General features: G+C 41.7%; 1 protein-coding gene across 2 annotated transcripts in view; it reads right to left on the bottom strand.

Annotated features, from left to right (window-relative positions):
• MALT1 (MALT1 paracaspase) overlaps nt 1–19380 on the bottom strand; it is a 716169-nt gene that overhangs the window by 235584 nt on the left and 461205 nt on the right. The window contains exons 6-7 of one of the 2 annotated variants that reach the window (XM_078674892.1): nt 15892–15988; nt 3307–3348 (exon numbers count right to left, since the gene is read on the bottom strand). In XM_078674892.1, the coding sequence (XP_078531018.1) occupies nt 3307–3348; nt 15892–15988 (139 nt within the window). The remainder of the gene's footprint in view (nt 1–3306; nt 3349–15891; nt 15989–19380) is intronic. The other variant, XM_078674893.1, reaches the window with a different exon arrangement.

Below are 19380 nucleotides of genomic sequence, written 5' to 3'. Positions count from 1 at the left end.
AGCCCCCAACCAGTAACCCAGTTTCTGACAGGCTTTATTCTAATATTAACTTTTCATACCTGTTGGTCCTAGCCAACACCCATTTGCTTGATTGTAATGTCAAAATCAGTTTTGTAATTTCTTTTCCTTCAGCAACTGATCTATTTCTTTTCAAAGTAGGTCTCATCTTATTACACTGAAAGCTTTCTTAATGCCCTTAAATTCGAAGTTGATCTCCAATCTGGACATGTACTGTACACATGTTTTAGTTACATGACATAGAACCTATATTGATCAGTACCTGAAATATTATCTCAAAGTCTTTTTTTTACCAATGGAAGAAATCCCTCTGAGCCTGTAACCCCTAAACCAACTGCTCTAAATTACTCTGTTACAGCCCAACTGGCAGTAGTCAGTTTTAAGTAATACAAAATGTGGAATGAAAGACAAATGAAAATAATTGCAAATGCACATTTCCACTCGGGCTATGCTAGCAGACTGACCGTGATGCTGGTTAACCCCTTCCATGCTCATGACGAGCTCAGCTCGTCATGCAGTACACTGCTCGTGTGCTCATGACAAGCTGAACTCGTCATGAACAATGGTAAATAATAGTCTTCAGCACAGAGGGGGAATTGCTGCAGCACTAATGGTGTTCATAATGTGGGCTACACATGAAGGGGAGTTAGCATGGAAATGTACTGCTTGTACAAATTACGACACATACAGTAAAGGGTCTCTGTGAGCCATCAAAGAGTAGAAAGGTTAATAAATTATAGGTAAGTTATCTGGTTTTAGGTTTAAACCCACAATAACTGATAAAACCCCACCGAAAGGAAAATAGCCATCACCGGTGTAAACATATAAACACTGAATAAACACCTTCGCAACCACAAACTAAGTGCCATTCAAAGAAAGGAAAAGATGAGTAAGAGAGTCATTATTATTTCTTCCTGAAGGGGCCAATGCAATGCAACTTTGTTAAACAAGGCAGCAGCAAGAAAAACTGGGCTAACATTAATCTGCTTGAGCTTTGTTGTTTAGGGATGTCACTAAGATGTTGTCTCTTCTTCCTTCTGCTTTTTCAGTTTTGTGGTCTTTGGTCTAAAGATGCAGTGTTTCAAAGCATGTTTTAGGTTTTATTTAGTTTTTTTTTTAAACTGTAGAAAATCAGGAAATATCAAAATGATATTTTGGCTACATTGTATTTCACTGATAGGTAAAATGAGGGGTTTCATAAGAATCTTTCTCAATATGTACCATCACATTTACCCACAGACAGAGAATGGGTGAAACCCCTTGAAACATCAGCTCACTGTTCTAGCGAGTCTGTTTTAACTGTAGGTGAACTGCCAAACACCCCAGGCTTTAAATATTCTATGCGAAGTATACTGACAGGTGTATGTGAAAATAATGTTGTCACTAAGCATCTGAGATAGTGGTGAAAACATGTCACCAGATGTTGGTAAACATGGAACGCAGTGCCACCTGGAATGCTGCTGGAAAACGTTCCTACCAAGTTAAATAAAGATTTAAGTGATATTGTATGTATTTGCAGTAATTCAGCTATGTATATGAAAAAGTTGTCAAATCATCTTTACAATCTTCAGAGTTAATGAAGAATGCTATTGACTTTGTAGTCTATTCAGGTACACTGTTTCGTTATGCCCGGGAACTAAAATGCTAATATTTCTCATTTTGTGCTTTGTGTGGCATCAAAGGACGCGTCATCCCAACTGTGTCATTTAGCTAGTGGTTCCCAGTCCTAGAGGCTGTGAATACCATATTATCCATGTGGCGACCGTTTATGCGATTTTTGCTTGGTAATGATGCCAAAGGCAAGATTTGTGATGAACTTTTGTCACATATTGATAGTTATGTGAAAAAAAATACAGTCTACTGCATGCTTAGGTTTTTACAGGAAATCATGACTGCTGTAGTGGACTTAATCAAAGTACTAGAGTCTGAAAACACCCTTGTCTACCAAGTGTTCAGTGTAATTGGTGTAGATGTGAAAGATCTCCTTGAGAATAGGCTGGGCAACACTTTTGGTGACATTGGCACTGTAACATGCTCCATGTTAGAATTCTTGCCACATGGTAAGCAAAGAAATGTTGAGGAGCAATTCAGGAAATTTTATTTCACAGTCTATAGGAAATGGCTTGAAATGATGCATAGAAATGTCCCTTCACCAACAATGGCAAAGCCTCACTGAGGTACTCTGAACAAGTATTCGATCCCTTGCGAATTTTCTCCAGACTTTGAAAAGTACTGCTTCATTTTTGACCACTTCAATAACTGAGGGCATAAGAGCCCAATTAAACGCATATGTTGAAGAACATGTCGTGGACAATCACAATCTTCAGGTGCACCAGTATTGGCATGGAAAGCTACGTCATTGGCCAGAGTTAGCAAATTGTTTACCGGCTGTTTTGGCCTTGCCCGTCTCAAGTGCCAATGTTGAGAGAGCCTTTTCAAAGATAAATGTTTACATAGGAAGGAAAGAGCAGAGCATGACCAAGACTCACTAAAGTAGTATTGTATGGTGTACTAAAATAAGTTTGATTTGGAAAAATGTATTTGGACCTCATATACCCAGTACACACGCTATCTATACATATGCACTATCAGTGCAGAAAGCAAGCAATAATTAAAAGCAAAACATTCCATAAACACCGGAAAAACACTGTTTCTGTTGTTTTTAATGACACTAAAAGGTGTATCCACTGATAACCTCTGTTTTTTTAAGGTATTGAAAAAACTGAAGAAACCCTACCAGAATTTGCCAAAAATAGAAAATGAAAACAGGAAAGACTAATTATAGGCTTACATTTAGAACTTTTCTACAAAACATTTGTGAATTGAGCCCCTGCCAATCCAGCTGAGAGCTTACACGTCAGATACCCAGCGAGAACTCATCCAAACACACAATTATACACTTTCATTAAAAATGTAGATATTAAATGCAAGCAAAGCCCCATAGCCAGCTTCAAATAACAATGCCATTTTAATCCATGAGGTTCAGGTGAACCTGTATAGACATACATGGCATGATTATTTGCTTGAAATGTTAGATACAGCCACACATTGTTGGTCCCAGCTGTGCGTGTTAGCCGGACAAAAAAACGAAAGTGTGAGGAACTGTACTTGAGTTTTAAAAAGTAACTTTAAACCAAGCAACTTGCTGTTATCCAGTATGCTTTTGGTTTACAATAATGCATGTGGAAAAGTAACACAAATCTATCTCTCATCCAACACAAGCCATTTCCCAAAAGCTGCCAGCATGGAAAGCCCACGAGCAAACCACAGGCCACAGAGTTACACTACCTTCGCTGGTCTCCACTGCTGCTCTTGCATTTGTGTGGCCCTCTTAGCGTTAAGAGAAAGAAACATTTAAAATGATTCATTGGAAATAGTACGAAATAGTCAACAAAATAAATTCTGATGTATTGTATTAAGCATTTATTGTATTGCAGTAGTTATATTGCGTTTAAAACTATGTGGGACACTGAAGAGCAAATGTTGTTTTCAAGGCGGGCAGCAGCTTCATGTCATGAGAGCGACTTTCAATCAGTTTGGGGTTTTCAGTAAAGAACGCTAGTCATGCTGGAACTTGTAGGCAAAGACAAGTAAAGTGCAAGGGAAACTGCAACTCATTGCATGCTCAATCCGGATGGCGTTTAAAAAAATAAAAAAAAGAGCTGGACCAAAGTCAATTTTGAGCAGATGTGATCAGATGACATATGTGTAAGGAATGTGACACATGGTTAGTTAAAGAACATCTAATTCGGCTATATTGGTCTCAAGTGTTAATGGTAATTTTAGAAAATGAGAGAGCGACAAAACGCAGTAACAGAAATGTTTGAAGGATTTAACACTTAATGAGACAAAGGTACAATTAAGAAATTCTACTCTGCAGTTTGCTTTGTGTTTGTTGTTCTTTAGTAGGACAGAAATGATATGGTTCGTTGAGATTTTTTTTCTAAAAAGTATATAGAAAATCGTGAACAATCAGACAGACAGTGCAAGTTAAAAACTTTAATTTCTTCATGTTATGCATAAACCTAACACACATAAAATATAGAACACGGTTTTCAAAATAAATGTACAGGGTAATTTGCACACAGGGCACCAACTTCCCAATCATCTAGTATTTTGACTTGAGAAGAAGCGACTGCAACATTCTCTGAGCAAATCAGTTTACCCAAATCTCCCTAGACCAAATAGCACCCAGGCACAGAGGATAACTCATGGATTTATGGGTCTGGTTCTTGAGTTTAATAATATTGCAATAAACCAGGCACATTATGACCAAAGATTTTGAGATCCGGACTCATTATTTTTTAGACAAGAAAATTTGAAACATTTAATTTTCATAACTTAAATCTAATAAAACCCTGAAATTCAAGGAGACACTTAGTTAAAATGAAGGTATGGTTATAAAGCATTCAAATTATTGTACCTTACATTTAAAAAAAAAACTCAGAAATTCACTATACAAAATCCATGCGTAAAGTTATATTTACAAAATAAAACTTACAACCACTGAAATTTGCTAGTAATCTTTAGGTAAACTAACCATAACTCATGACCTCTCGATGCACTGCTCATAACTTCACATGACATGATGGATGACAAGTTAACTGACATCATTTATGCCATCACTGATGAAATCTCAGATTACATGATTGATATATGATAGTCCTGTACACATACATTTTTTATTTTGCTACTGATGTGAATGATAATTTTATTAACACCACAATCAATATGAACAAAAAATTACTGTGATGAATTATTTTGTAATTAGTGCTTTGGTTGCAGTATTGTTTTGGAAAACATACTGACTCAATTTGTAATGGACTTGTTTGTTATTTTGTAAGAACTGGTTTCTTTAACAATAATAGTAATTGTAATTGTATGTCTACATATTAGTTACATAGATAGATGTACTGTGTATGATTATATTTTCAGATGGATTTATGGGTGTCTAACACTACTTTTGTGTCTGTATGGTGGTGTCTATGTAACTGTTTGCTTTAAGGTGATAGGGTGTATTATGGTATATCTGTTCATGCTTAATATACTATTACTCAGTGTCTTTGTTTAGTGATTCTATTTAATGGGGATGTTTTACCATATAGCACTTCTCGTAAGGTTGTAGTTGGCTATGAAGTGTTTACGTTTCTATAGCCGCTGTGTGGTTTATTATCCTGATTGTTCAATGCTGTGATGGTGAACATGTGGTAGTGAAATAGTGGGTGTGTATCTGTACATTGGTGCTGGTTTACTGTTTTACTATAACTTGTGCCTTAAGGTAACTATAACTCACGCCGTCAGCATGAAAGGGTAGTCATCAATGATATCATTTTGAATGCTGCAGTGATGTTATCAGCTACGTCATAGATATGTCATAAGTGATGTAATTCATGGGGTAATTATCAGTGCAAGGAGAGGGCACAAGCTACACTTACCTTAGGGCACAAGTTCTAGTTACTTGAGATAACTATAACGGGTGAATGTCAGTGGTTTTGTTAGTTCAAAACAGTTTGTTTTAAGTGAAATTTTCATCTAACTACAACTTTCCTTCAACCTTTGTTTTTTTCAGAGAACTTCTAAGAGTTTTTTTTTTTAAAACAAAGTAAGATATTATTACCATACCCAACTATAATGTCACTTTAACCTTTGGGGTTTTCTGTGAAATACTATAGATTTTTTTAATGTAATGTAAAAAGGTAACATTTTATTACCACGCAGGTTTCGGCCCTGCATCCAGGCTGGCAGGCAAGCAACTCCACACTGCTTACAGCCTTCTGGCATGCATAGCCTGTAGTTGGTCTCGCAAGTCCTGGCCATACTTACGCAGACTTACTGATTTGTCAAAGAGTCGCAATATAAAAATATAAAAGGTGGGCCTATTGGCTTTATCAAGGGGATGAGAATATCAGTATACAGAACAGATCTATCATCTTCCTCCAAAATCACCAATATGTTTACTCAGATGTATATTTAGAAGTTCACACAATGCAGAGTTTGCTAATAGTGATTATAACAATGTTTAATAATAAATAAAAAATCAACATGTCTGACTCTTTCTTTTAACGATTTTATTGTTGCATTTTATGAGCTGAAAAATGTTAAAAGAAACAAATCAGAGACTTGCTTTTTTTTTAAATAAAAAGATCATCATGTCTTGAGACTTACTTTTAACATTTTTCAGCCCAGAAAAAATGCAATCATAAAAACTATAACCGCAGGGCCTTACGCTCCAGCTGAAAAGTATAGACAGCTAGGAGTGAAAAATATGTTAAGTTCTCTTGGGGTCCTGGATTCAATGTCCCAGGAGACTTAATGTTTTTTAAAAAAAAGATGCTTTGAGGTTTCTGTACTCCCCGCAGCCCCTACGCAACATTCAAAATGTTTTTCTGGTGCCACAGCCCTTTTTAAGGACATGAACAAGCTCAAATACAAAAAACAATATGAAGAGCCCTCTCATTGCATTATGAGGTGCTACGTCAATGAACAGTGAATAATAAATGAGCAGCTCCTACTGCTCATTTCTTCTTCTTTTTTACTTTTATTTTGGGTATCCCGGTGCCCACCCCTGGACACCCTTTTTTAGATTATTTCTGGGGTGGGCATGGGCCCCCCTACCGAGCCTTTAAATGCCTTGGTGAACCGATCCACCCAGGGCATACTGATTTATTGAGTGAAGGGGGGCAAGCACTCCAGTCTTCGTGCATTTAAGGGCTCCAGGGACCCCCTTCCCTGGGACCGTATATTCTTTCTGTCCAAGGGCAGAGGGTGCGTGGCCCCCCTCATGAACCCAAATGGGCCCCAGGGAACCCCTACCCTGGGGGCTTTTCTTTTAAGAGGAGGGGGCATGTGGCCCCCATTCCCGAGCCTAATGGCCAGGAGAATGCCATGCCCTGGGGCCTAATGTGGGCGTCACAGTGCCCACCCAGAAAACCCACAACACACAATTTTGGAGGCCATGGGAGGAGCCCGTGGCCCCTGTGTTCCCTGCATGCACCCATCCTGCAGTCAGCAGGAGCCGGTGTTTCTCACCCCTTGTGAGCACGCTCTTTGCTATGCTATCGCTGGTTGGGAGCAATCTCTGTATCCAAGCCTGCAAGAGTGGGAGAGGAAGCAAATGTCTGCTCCCATCCGCTGGGAGAATTTTTGCTTTTTTTGCAGCACCGTCTGGGTGGGACCAGACAGGTTTTTCCTGCCTGCACTCTTGCAGACAGGGAATTGTGTCTTGGGGTGGGGAGGGGGGAGGGTTCCCCCGGAAGACAACAAAGGAGCTGGTCCCGGGCTATGTCCCCAGGCCCAAAGGAGGCTCGGGGAGAAGGGCTGTGTGCCTCCTCCCCTTTCAGAAGTAAGCTGGGCCCGATTGGATGGGGTCCCCTGGCTGTAATCGGCTTGGAGAGGGGAGCAGCACACACCCCTTTCCCTTTGCAAAATTTGGTGAGCCCCCAGGTGATGGGGCCCTTCTGACTACAATTAACTCAGGGAGGGGGGCCCAAGAATGCCCCCCTCCTCATAATGTATTGTGATTGACCCCGGGGCCCTGGCCCACCCCAGGGGATATTTTAATTAAAAAATGAATGGCAGAAGCTATTTGGGATTGTCTTTTGCCCTGATTGATTTGGAAGAATTATGAAAAACAGGTTCATGAGAAAAGAACAGTTTTTTTAAATCCGCTTTAGTCAGAATCACAAACTCCTTTATGATATATCAATCACAGTGCAATTATAAAATGGCACCAAAATAAAAGGGGGTGATTATTTTCGTGGGGAGTCATTAACGGTCAACAATTACCTATGCGTGTTGATCTACTTTTATGATGATATTCATTAGACAGCCACATAGGTTCCAGGTCTCCAAGTCGGCTATTATAAAAACACCGGGCCCTTAGGTAAAGTGGAGTAACACAAAATAATGCGCACCCAGCAGAAAATGAAGTGGGGCCCCTGGATTTCTCACACCTCCCAGACACTCATTGGCTTTGGACTGAATGGGGCTAACCCTTAAATAGTGGTGTCCCCTGGTGGCTTAGAAGCCTCAGCGCTGCAGGAGCATTAGTTAGGCACCTACATGGGGCATACCTTGATGGTGCAGGAACCTTTAAACTGCTTATCAAATCCACATAGAGAGGTTGAACAGTGGAAATATGTACTTGTCCTTCAGCTGTCATCATGGGAGGAAGGGGTAGCAAGTGGCCAGTGGCAAGACAGAGTTCAGAGATTGGTTCAAAATGGTGTTCACAAGGTTAAACCCTCCAGTTCCATTTAGGGATCACCGTCAAAGAACACTTGAATCCACAGCCTCATGGACATTTCAGGCCAGGCCCAACCTGCTATTGGTGATCTTACCTAAACAGTTGATGAGTGTGCCTTATCCCCACACATTGCAGAATGAGTCAATGTGCAGGGGTGTGTCAGCAGACAGCCAATGGGACAGCAGCATCTAGGGATCATTTCACTAATTGCCGAACATCTGCACTCAGGTACCCCTAACTCTTACCATCAGTGGCACAGAGTGGCTGGAGATTTCATCTAACCAGTTCACAAGCAAATATAATCACAGGAAAACTGCACGCAAGCTCGAATGTTTTGCACAGTTGCACCAACAGCAAGCAAATTGTGCAGAAATAGTGTGGTAATTAAGTTTGGTGCTTTTCAAAGGGGAGATTGATGATGGTCAACCAGCTGCACAGAATGCGGCATTAACTTTTAAGAATAGCTTCTTCTTAAAGAGGCACTTGATTTTAAACTATGACATCATCGTGAAACGATTTCCATGAGATGTTTAGGCCACACTGGAGAGGGGGGGATTCGATTGGGTCATTTGATCCACCCTCTTTCTGTCTGAATATAGAATGCTACTATCAGTAATCCAAATAATATTTTTAAGGAGTAGTATTGTAACTCCGCTCTTCTGGGAATTGAGTTTAGAATGAATCAGACACTTGAAAATTCCCTGGTCCTATTTATTTTGCTGTAAAAAATATCACTATCTTTCTGTGGTGTATAGACTTGATTTTAAGGAGCAAAATGACAGAAGCATTGACCTAATGTAAAATTCTGCAATGTGGCAGGACTGAACTCCACTGTCAGTGGTAGGGTTCCTTCCCTGCCTTCTTTCTTCTGCGTCCAGGTAGATGCATATGCTGAAACTGTGGAACAGAAGGCTCGCAGAGCTCACACATATGTGGACCGGGTTGAGCACAAGTTGTGCATCTGTTAGAATCAATATTACATTTCCGGTTATGAAATTTGCAAACAGGCTGCCGTGGAAGCTAGAAGCATTTAAATAACGAACAAGCAGAGACCGGCCCTACCCTTACAATCCGTGAAACCATCAGAGACAAAACAGGGAAGGTTCTGTCGCACAGATTGAAATCACTTTGTGGTGTCATTATTTACTACATTGAGCGAAAATATTGAGTGACGATACTTTCACCCTGACCAGGGTTCTTCAATCTGCTGAAAATTAGGTGCATTGACTGCTGAATGGAAAAATGGGCATTAACTTTGCTAAATTTGAATCATAATGGATGTGTAAATCAAGCAAGCAGGTCTAGACAGGTTGCCTTCACTTGTGGCATATGAGGTGTGTATAATATAACTATGCGATCTTGCAGAAGAAAGGCTTTTGGCAAGTGTCACTAATAAAACTGCCTGATTAGGGATCTCCTACGCATAAAACCAAAAAAAAAAAAACACAGCTATTGATTACTGAAAACCGAACCAGCTCCCATTCTCATTAATTCAAATTTCTTGGCCTTGCTTTTTTTCCCAAGACATACTGTATTCCCTTATGTAAAGATAAAGATGAGTAGAAGTATTTAAATGAACAAAAACGTTATCTTAACACTAACATTTTTACAGTTATTTCTTTTCGCTCTCGCTGTGGTGTGTTTCTCTTGAGGTTGAAGCTTCTTTCACGACGTCCTAGAACAATTTTCAAAGCCCGGCCTTGAGCGATTTTCTGGCAGAGGTGCCCTTGACTCTCACTGTTTACAAACGCATTACTCAGTATTCTATGCACAAAAAAAATTCCAATTCAGGGGAGTCTGTCAAGTCCTACATAGCTAGAGGGGCCATAGCAAATAAAAACGAGTGGCTGTAAACTGAAATATATTCCGAAGGTAAGGTTTCATTTTCAGCTCTCATACAGTCCATGACACAACTGTACAGTTCAGGGCTTTACCACAATCGCCTGAAAGGGTGTTGTGTTATCAGACCAGTGCTTAATTTGAAATGGCGCTTTCCTGTGCTCAGCACCAGCACTTCATCATCAACACGCTTTTCATGACCACCAGTTAAGGACACATTAATTTATGGTAGGCACGGGGAGATTACGTGATTTGCCCAGAATCACAGGATGTTGAGCCGACAACAAGACTGGAACTTAGATCCCAGCTCCGAAGTCAGCAGCTCTGGCCGTTCCGCCACATCCTCTCCCCACTTACATAGTAAGTAGTTTGTTGTGTTTTAGGCAGCACTAACAGGAGAAATGGGATGGTGGCAGCTCCCTCCTGACGAGAGCAACTGCACTTTAAAAAAAAATCTAATTAACCACTGCGTTAGACTTATGTTTAAACACAAACCTATGACTTCTCCGATGCAGTAGCGGCCTGTGCATGTAAGGAGGGCAGGGGAGGGGGGTAGCGGGGTTAAAGTGGCCAACGACAGAATATGGAATGTAAAATTAACGACGCTTAACTGCATGGGCCACCACTGCTCGCATGCCTGGTCTTTAGAAGGACAATATGAGCAATCGGAAGCATGTACCCATATCCATCTCACAAAGTTTGTGAATGTAGCTGGAATCACACACACTTCACAATCTTCATCAGCACACGCGTGAAACTTGAATAAGAGTGCAATGGCCATACCTATGAGGGAGTACACTTATCCATTATATTCATTGGTATACCAATAAACTTTATAAACAAAATCATCTAGAAATGGTGACAGTGATGGAGGGAAATTATGGTTAATATGAATAATCTGTGAAGTGTCTACATTCATTGGTTTTTCCATCTTGAAGAGTTACCAGTTTGCAGTTTGATGCAGCTCAGTAATAGCACATAATTCAGTTGTACTCATATACTCTGTACAGAGTATCCACTAAACCACATAAACCTCAACAGCAGTACACATTCACACTTGCCCATAATCCCACCAAAACCCTATAACCACAACCCAATGCCATCCTCTCACAGGTCACTTTCCAGCCTACTCCTGGCAGGGTTTGGGGTGTGGCAGAACCCTGCAATCATGAAACCATATACTAATCTTCATATGATAAAATATATCATGGGAACAGCACCCTTCCTGTACCAAACACCTCCTTCTCCCACCCCTCAATTACTCCCGAAGCACAACAGGACACATGGCAGCAGGTTCTGGCGGAAATTCCGGTCACCACCTTCGACTAAATCACAGGACACACATCAAAGCCACCCTCCCTAAGCAAACATTCAAACAAGCATTCATGTTGAAGAATGAAGCTCAATTCACCTGAGAGGTAGATCCAATAGGTGTACCAACCATACCAATAAAACAACAAAATCCTTAGACAAGAAAGACTACTTCAAAAGGTGGTCATCTGCTGATCCATCAGGGAAACCTCTTCAAAGAAAAACCTGGAGAACACTTGGCTATGTTACACAGATTTTTAGAGTGCACTATCAACCAGGAGGGCATCCTTGAGCTCAACAGGTGTGAGTCTGGCTACACCTAAGGCCTAGTAGGACTACTTTAAAAACCCGGTCTTCAGATTCTTCTGGAATTCAAGAGGTGAGGAGGAGACTCGTTTCAAGCGGCAGGTCGTTCCATACTTTAGGAGCGATGTAGGAGAAGGCTCGACCACCGTAACTGATTTTCTGTGTGCCTGGCAATTGTGCAAGGAGTCAGGACAAGCAGAATTGTCTTGAAGGTTTTTGAAAGCAGATGGGATTGTTAAGGCATGCTGGGCAAGTCTAATGTAGTGCCTTGAAAGTGTTGGTGAGGAGTTTGAATTGTGCTAGTTTGGAAATAGGCAGCCAGTAGCACTCCTTCAGGCGTGGTGTGATGTGAGTGTGGCGCAGAAGGTTGAGAGTGATTCGGGCCACCAAGTTCTGAATGGTGTGTAGCCTGCCGGTCAGTTTTTGTTGATACCGGCAATAGACAGTGTTCCAGTCCTTCAGCCTGCTAGTGACCAGGAGGTGAGGGATGCTCTTCTAGCTTCTGATTGGGAGACATTTGAAAATCTTTAGACAGTTTGTTTTCATCCAGTGGATGATTACAGTCATGCTGGCATTGAACTTGATCACGGTACTAGGAGTCTAGTTGTGAAGGAGAGAATGACTTGTGCGTAGTTGGCATAGGAGCACCTGACAGCTTACTTTATACCTTCTAAAGTAATCTTTCCCCTGATTCTTGGTAGCTAAAAAAGTCAAATTCTGAAAGTTGAATGTGGAGTGTCGCAGGGCTTTGCGCTGAGCCCCATGCTCGTCAATATTTATGTCAAACAATTGTCCAACATTATTGATGGCATTGCTTCACCAAGGTGTCGTATGCGGACGACACCCAAATCATCATCTCCATGTCTCCAGATATTAATTCCACCTCCAGGAGACCTAACACATGTCTAGAACAGGTGGCCAATTGAAAGGTGGCACGTTGCCTCAAGCTAAATGGAGTCTAAATGGAGTCAAAATGGAGGTGTAGGTGGGGGGGCAATAACCCATCGCTTTGGGGTCTAAGCACATGGCCTCCTTGTTTAGGTGGTTCTCCCACTCCCAAAGACGAGGTAAAGAACCTAGGAATCATACTAGACAAAGATTTGACAATGAAATCCCAAGCCAAGAAGATAGCGGGCACCTGTTTTGGCCTGCTTAGATCCCTGAGAAAGACACTCAGAAGGCTGCAACTGGAGTATTGTAGGATGGTTGTTCAAAGATTGATACTTTCACACCTCGATTACAACTGGGCAGTCCAGCTTATGTAATAAAGAAATTACAGGAAATACAAAATGCGGCAGCACAATAGGCTCTCGAACAACTGCATTGGTTTCCCATAAAGAGATGCACAGAATTCAAGGCACTATGCATCCCACACAAGCTGAAATATGCATCCAGGCCGCCTGCCCAACAACACCTTATCACCTGCCAAACAGCCACAAGAGGGGGAGGTCGAACATTTGTTTTCCTCACTGACAAGTTATGGAATTACCTTCCTGTAAAGCTCAGGTCCAATAACAATTTGTTAAGCTTTAGGAAACAACTAAAACACATCTTTTTAGCTACTCCTTAAGTCTTATATTTTATTTTTATTTTTTGGAGATTTATAAACTGTTGGATATTTCTGAGACTTTGAGATACTTCAATGAGAACCCCTGGTAGTTATAGGTCTGTCAGTGCCGGGAAGCCCGTTTCTGGGTAAATGTTTGCGCTTTATAAATACATTTCTCAGCTCATTATCTATGATAAAATTGAGGGGAAATCAGAAATAGCTCCCTCCGACCCATGCCGACTGCTATTTCAACCTCAGAAGTGTAGTAATCAGCCACCAACTCACCACCATCCTCAAAGCATCCATCGCCACAGCCACCTTTACTGACGCTTGTAAACACGGAGAGGTCAGACCTCTCCTCAAGAAATCCTGTACAGACCCCAGTGATCTCCAGAACTACTGACCTATCTCGCTTCTCCCATTTCCAGACAAAGTACTGGAGAAGGCCCTCCACCTCCAACTCACCAAACATCTAGAAAGGAAAATCCTGCTAGATCCCTCGCAATCCAATTTCAGAACCAACCATAGTACCGAAACTGCCCTGATCGCCATGACAGATGACGATCACACCCTACTAGACAGAGGAGAATCGTCCGCCCTAATCCTCCTCAACCTCTCCACAGCCTTCGACACCAACTCCCACCACTCATCACAAGACAGCACCAGATTGGAATCAAAGAAGACACTCTCAGATGAATGGCATCTTTCCTCACAGGACGCATGCAAAGAATCAGTTACCCCCTTCACCTCGCAATCCAAGAGCACCATTTGCAGCTTCCCTCAATATTCATGGCTCAGTCCCACTCTCTTCAACATCTACATGGCGCCATGAGCCCAGATCATCAGAACCCATGACATCAACATCCTATCCCATGCTGATGACATGAAGCTCGTCTTCTCGCTCTCAACAGACCCTACCACAATGAAGAACAACTTTCACAACTAAATGAAGAATTTCCAATCCTGGTTGAAGGACAACTGTGTCAAGCTCAAAACCAAAAGGCTGATCTTTGGTAGCCACGCCTCTATCTGGAATTACATCTGGTGGCCAGTGAAACTCGGACTCACCCCTTCACCGAAAGACCAAATCTGCAACCTCAGCATCACCCTGGACAGCAAACTCTCCATGAAACGACAGATCCACACCGTCTTCCCAGCCTGCTTCCACACTTTCCGCATGTTCGGCAAAATATTCAAATGGCTCCCCACAAGTACCAGTAAAACAGTCACAGGCCCTAATCACCAGCTGCCTGGACTACGGCAAGCCACTCCACGCAGGTACCACCAGCGGACTCATGAGAAGACTCCAGACGATACAGCACAATACAGCCAGACTGATCCTCAACCTGCCCTAAAGGACCCACATCACCCAGCATCAGAGAAACCTCCACTTGCTCGCCATCCAGAAAAGATGCCAAATCAAACTGTTGACTCATGCCTACAAAGCAGTCCATGAAGAAGGACTGCACTTCAACTTCCACCAACCATTCAGGAACCTCCACTCTACCCACCTCGCCCTCGCATCCGCTGAAGCCCCACCAGAGGTAACTCCTTCACCCACCTTGCCACCAAGTCCAAGATCCCCCTCCCCTCCACCGCTGAACTTCACTCTCACTGACAGACTTCAGGAAGAAGCTAAAGACCTGGCTCTTCTAGTGGACCCAGAAGCCTAGCGCCCGGATACCCTCACGGGTGATAAGCCGTACTTTACAAGTACCAAGTGACTGATTGATTAATACTTCAACATGGCCATTAGCGATTTCACATTTAATTCACATTCAGTCATTCCCTTCAATATGCTAATTATCTCTTGCCAGTAAGAGTGTGTCTCGTGGCATACACACACCAAGGGTAATACATACGTGTTTTGTTAATCCTAAATACTAACTTTACTTTAGAATTATATATCTTCCACCATCAATTGCCTTCATGTATTTTATATATGATTAGGATGTTGTTCCGGTGTTCGACTTCATTTCAAGTTCCTTGATGTCTTAATATTCCTGAACATAGAAAAGGTTGGTCCATGAAAAGAAACGCCTGGACATATATCTGGGGGAGATGCAGGTTGATCCTCCCAGTGGTGAATAGTGAGGAAACTACTGAAGATCTGATTTCCCTATATTCATGATCAAAGCAATAAATATTGTTTGAAACTGGGCTAAGGTTATCTAGGTAATATATTACTTGATGTACTCATTATGCTAAGAGACAAATGTGCAACGTTGAGTTTTCCAATGAGAACACCACATCCTCTGAACGGTGGAAGGGTTGCACGGACTCCGTTTTAGTTAAATCATCAAGTCAATTGCCCAGACCTTGTTCTCTGTTGTTAGGAATTTTGAAGCCCATGTTTTAAACAAACTTTACCATTTCTTTTTGTATTTATTATTTGGGTTAAAGCAGCACATCTTTAACTGGGGAGCGATGGTTGTCTTCTGTGGATGTTTAATTATATAAGTCCATAAATGCACAAACTGAGTTCATGACAACAATGGTCTTGTAATCTGTACAGTACACGAGGGAATGCAACGACCTTAAGCTGGTAGAAAACTTAACAAAAAAAGTAGACATAGATGTTGTCTCAGTAGAAAGAATATGACATAAGTGTGCATTTACTTACCTATAGTAACATCCACCACCTTGCTGTCTTGGTGTCCATGGTCATTATATACACGACACTGGTATACTCCTTGATCATCCTTTGCAACATAAGCAATCTGTGCACATATAACAAAAAATAGCGTGTTTTATAGGGGAATAAGACAAAAACATATATAGATGTTATTTTGATCATAACGTTTTTTAATATAACTGAATAAAAGCAGGTTTAGAGGTATCTACTACATTAAAAATGAATTGCATTCGTAAAACACTGCGAAATATATATGCAATTAAAGATTTGTAGCTCCTTTCTCTCCATCTGGTCTTCATGAAGAGACAACCATTTAGAATTAGAGAATACCTATATTTCTGGCATAAGTAGAATTTGACTGGTTATTCGGCAGGTGTTGGGAGGATATTCAAACGAGAGGGACTTGACGGTAGAGAGGGTATTCATTGGGTAGAAGTTTCTATTTTTTAAGAATTGAGCATAAGAAAGCAAAGGGGCATTCGGTGTTGGGTAACACTAACACAGGCTGACATTTTAGATTGGAAAAGAGTTGATAAGATTGGGAAGGAGACGGAAACTTTTGTGACTATTAGTTGTTTGAGAAAAGCTCACAGGCTCACCCCCACTTTTTGTTAGATTTAGTACTGGTTTACAGATTCTGAACACTAGAGCGCTGATGTCTAGTATAAATGCTCTGACCCTTAAAGAATAGGTGCAATTGGCTAATATCTGACTGACATAATTACCTTACCTATAAATCCCAGTGTATGGTACTCTGTGGACGCAGGGACTGCAAGTTAAATATCACCAGTGGACTCTAGCGCTTATTGAGCCACCACTAAAGTCACAAGTGAAAACCAGTGCTTAGTTTGTGAAAGAAAGAGTACAGGTGTCTGAAGGCCTGCTCAAAAGCCAGTGACGAATGCAATTAACCGTGGGAAAGCAGCATTCCAAGGCTGGTAGTCTTTACTACACAACTAGACATGCCATGAACCTTTTTATCACTCATGCATGTCCCTGCTTTCTGTTTGTGACGGTTTTGCCATCTTTTTCTTCCTCAGTCTTTCAGATCTGTGTGTTTTTCCCTCTCTTCCACTGACAAAATATCTCATGCGGAAAAATGAGAGCCGGTCTCCAAAAATAAGGGTTAGTGCCTCCCACCAGCAACCACCAGCTCAAATTAAACACTGGTGAAAACCTATCTCTATGCCTTACACTACAGCCTAGCTGTGCAGCTTTTTCTCTGCAAATTCGACCAAGCAAAATAAACCCTTTGCCAGACACAAACATGCCTTTTTAATCCTTTTAATTCTACCCTGAAGGGGGCCCTAAATGAACCTGGTGTGCTTGGTACTTAAAAAGATGGACACGTGTTCTTAAGCTTTACATGTTCTGACATTTAAAAATGTTCAAAGTTGTTTTTCACTGTAGCAAGGCTGGCTCTACAATAGAAAAGCACTGGGTTAACATTAGAACACCGTATAATATATAACTTCTGTTTGGGAACAACTCGTCCCATTATTTTAGGACTCAAATTAATAGAAATTTGAAATCCAGTTTGATGGTGAAGTTAGATTTTAAATTACTATTTTGGAAATACCACTTTTAGAAAGTTGGCATTTTCCTGCCTAAGACCTCTAGTAACCCTTTCTGAGATAGTCTCCAACTGTCACAAGGCAGCATGCTGGGAGATACAAATTACATTCAGGAAAGGGAACACCAGGGCCTTGACGTTCCTGACAGGATGTCCTGGGGTATGTGGCCGCCAACTGTATAGGTTTCAGAGGGGCAGCCACTGTCACAGGCAGATGTAACCTTACCCCAGCCATTTACTAAATACACAGATTGGCTCCATGCCCAGTCGGGGGCGAGGGGTGGGAGAGGGGACTTAAACAAAATTGGTTTTACAGAGGAAATTAATCCTTTCCCTGGACACACCTCAGGGGTGTGCCCATAGCTCTGACCCATGGAAGAACAATTCTGACATCTTGGATTTGATCAGACATGCACTGTGGAATTGTTTAGTGCCAATCCCCCAGGAAATGACGTAAAAGTGGGTGGGGTTGCCCCTGGCAACTTTCCCCTTATTTTTAAGGAGTCACCACCACCCATAAGCTAGTGGCATCCCTTTCTACCTTCCTCAGAACACTGCTGGACCTGTGGAAAACAGGAGGATTGTACCTGCTGAACTCAGAAGAACTGAGCCTGCTGCTGTACTTGTGGAGAGAAGCCTAAACCCTAGACCTTCTCCCACTTGATCCCTGGGCAGAGGAGTGGACTCAACGAGCTACTGCACGAAGCCTGCAACAAAGAAGATTCTAGCTGACCAATACTAACTGGATTTGCCCTGAAACCTGCTGGTGACCTCTGGGAGATTGAGTCCGACATCACCAAATGGTGGCTAAAAGGTCCTAGACCATTAGCTGGTACAATTTATTCTAATTTTAAAAACAGAAGTGGGATTTTTCTTGTGTTTGTTTTCTACTTATTAACTGATTTCGTACTAATAAATGATTTACAATTGTTTCCATTGAAGTAAGCCTGACTGCTATGTACTACAGTTACCCAGAACTGAATTGAATTAAAGTAACCTAACTGGACCTGTTACAGAGTAAACATAACATAACGTGTATTTGTAAAGCGCATGTATCACCCAAGCTAGGGTCTCAAGGTGCTGACTAACCGATGTTTATTGTTAGCCAACTCAATGATACTAATTTTATCGACGTCAGGTGGATGATAGGGTGAGTGGACCCACAGGATTTGAACCTGTGACCATAAGGGTGAACACAGGCCCCTAGAGTGGAAGAATTAGTCCACTAAGCCACCAGACCCCGCTTAGTGGCAGTAATTGGTGAGGTCATCCAAAAAGCTCAACTAATAATCTAATTTCTCATATTTGCATCACAGTATGTCTCTAGGAAAGGTGATCTACAGGGTTAAAAGAAGCAGTCCAAATAAACAGCCTAAAGTGACATGAGGAAAGGTGGCCAGCAAATTAAAAAAAGATCACTTTAGAAGGTAGATGATAAAAATTCTAAAGTGTTACTCATGATGCTAAATGCGAATGATGTGAACAATGTTGGGAGGTCGTCTGTATTTGAGGGCAGGGAGGATTATGATACAGAAGAGATGGTTACTGTTAGAAATGGGGGTCTCAAGTTGCCAGGTTATTACCCTGACCCTGACAGCCGATTTTCAGATGACACAGCTTGCATCGTGACCGCCATCACAGCAATGAGCACCGCACCGCAACCCTGATCTCACAGATGCCGCTGGACAACTGCCACCGAGCTGCTGCCAGCACCACGACAAGAGGGCACTGCATGCTGCCGCCAGACCACACCACCACAATCGGCCGGGTCAGAATGTACTGTTTACACGTTTTCTGACACCGACGCTGGTCCGCACCGAAGCGGTTGACCAAAACTGTTGGATTTGGTTGTTTTCAGTACTGCGGTAACACCGGGTGGAGCTACAGACTTCAAGGAACTTTAT

Source organism: Lissotriton helveticus, chromosome 2_1 (assembly GCF_964261635.1).
Source record: "Lissotriton helveticus chromosome 2_1, aLisHel1.1, whole genome shotgun sequence".
NCBI lineage: Eukaryota > Metazoa > Chordata > Amphibia > Caudata > Salamandridae > Lissotriton > Lissotriton helveticus.
This window is presented reverse-complemented; position numbering and strand designations above follow the sequence as displayed.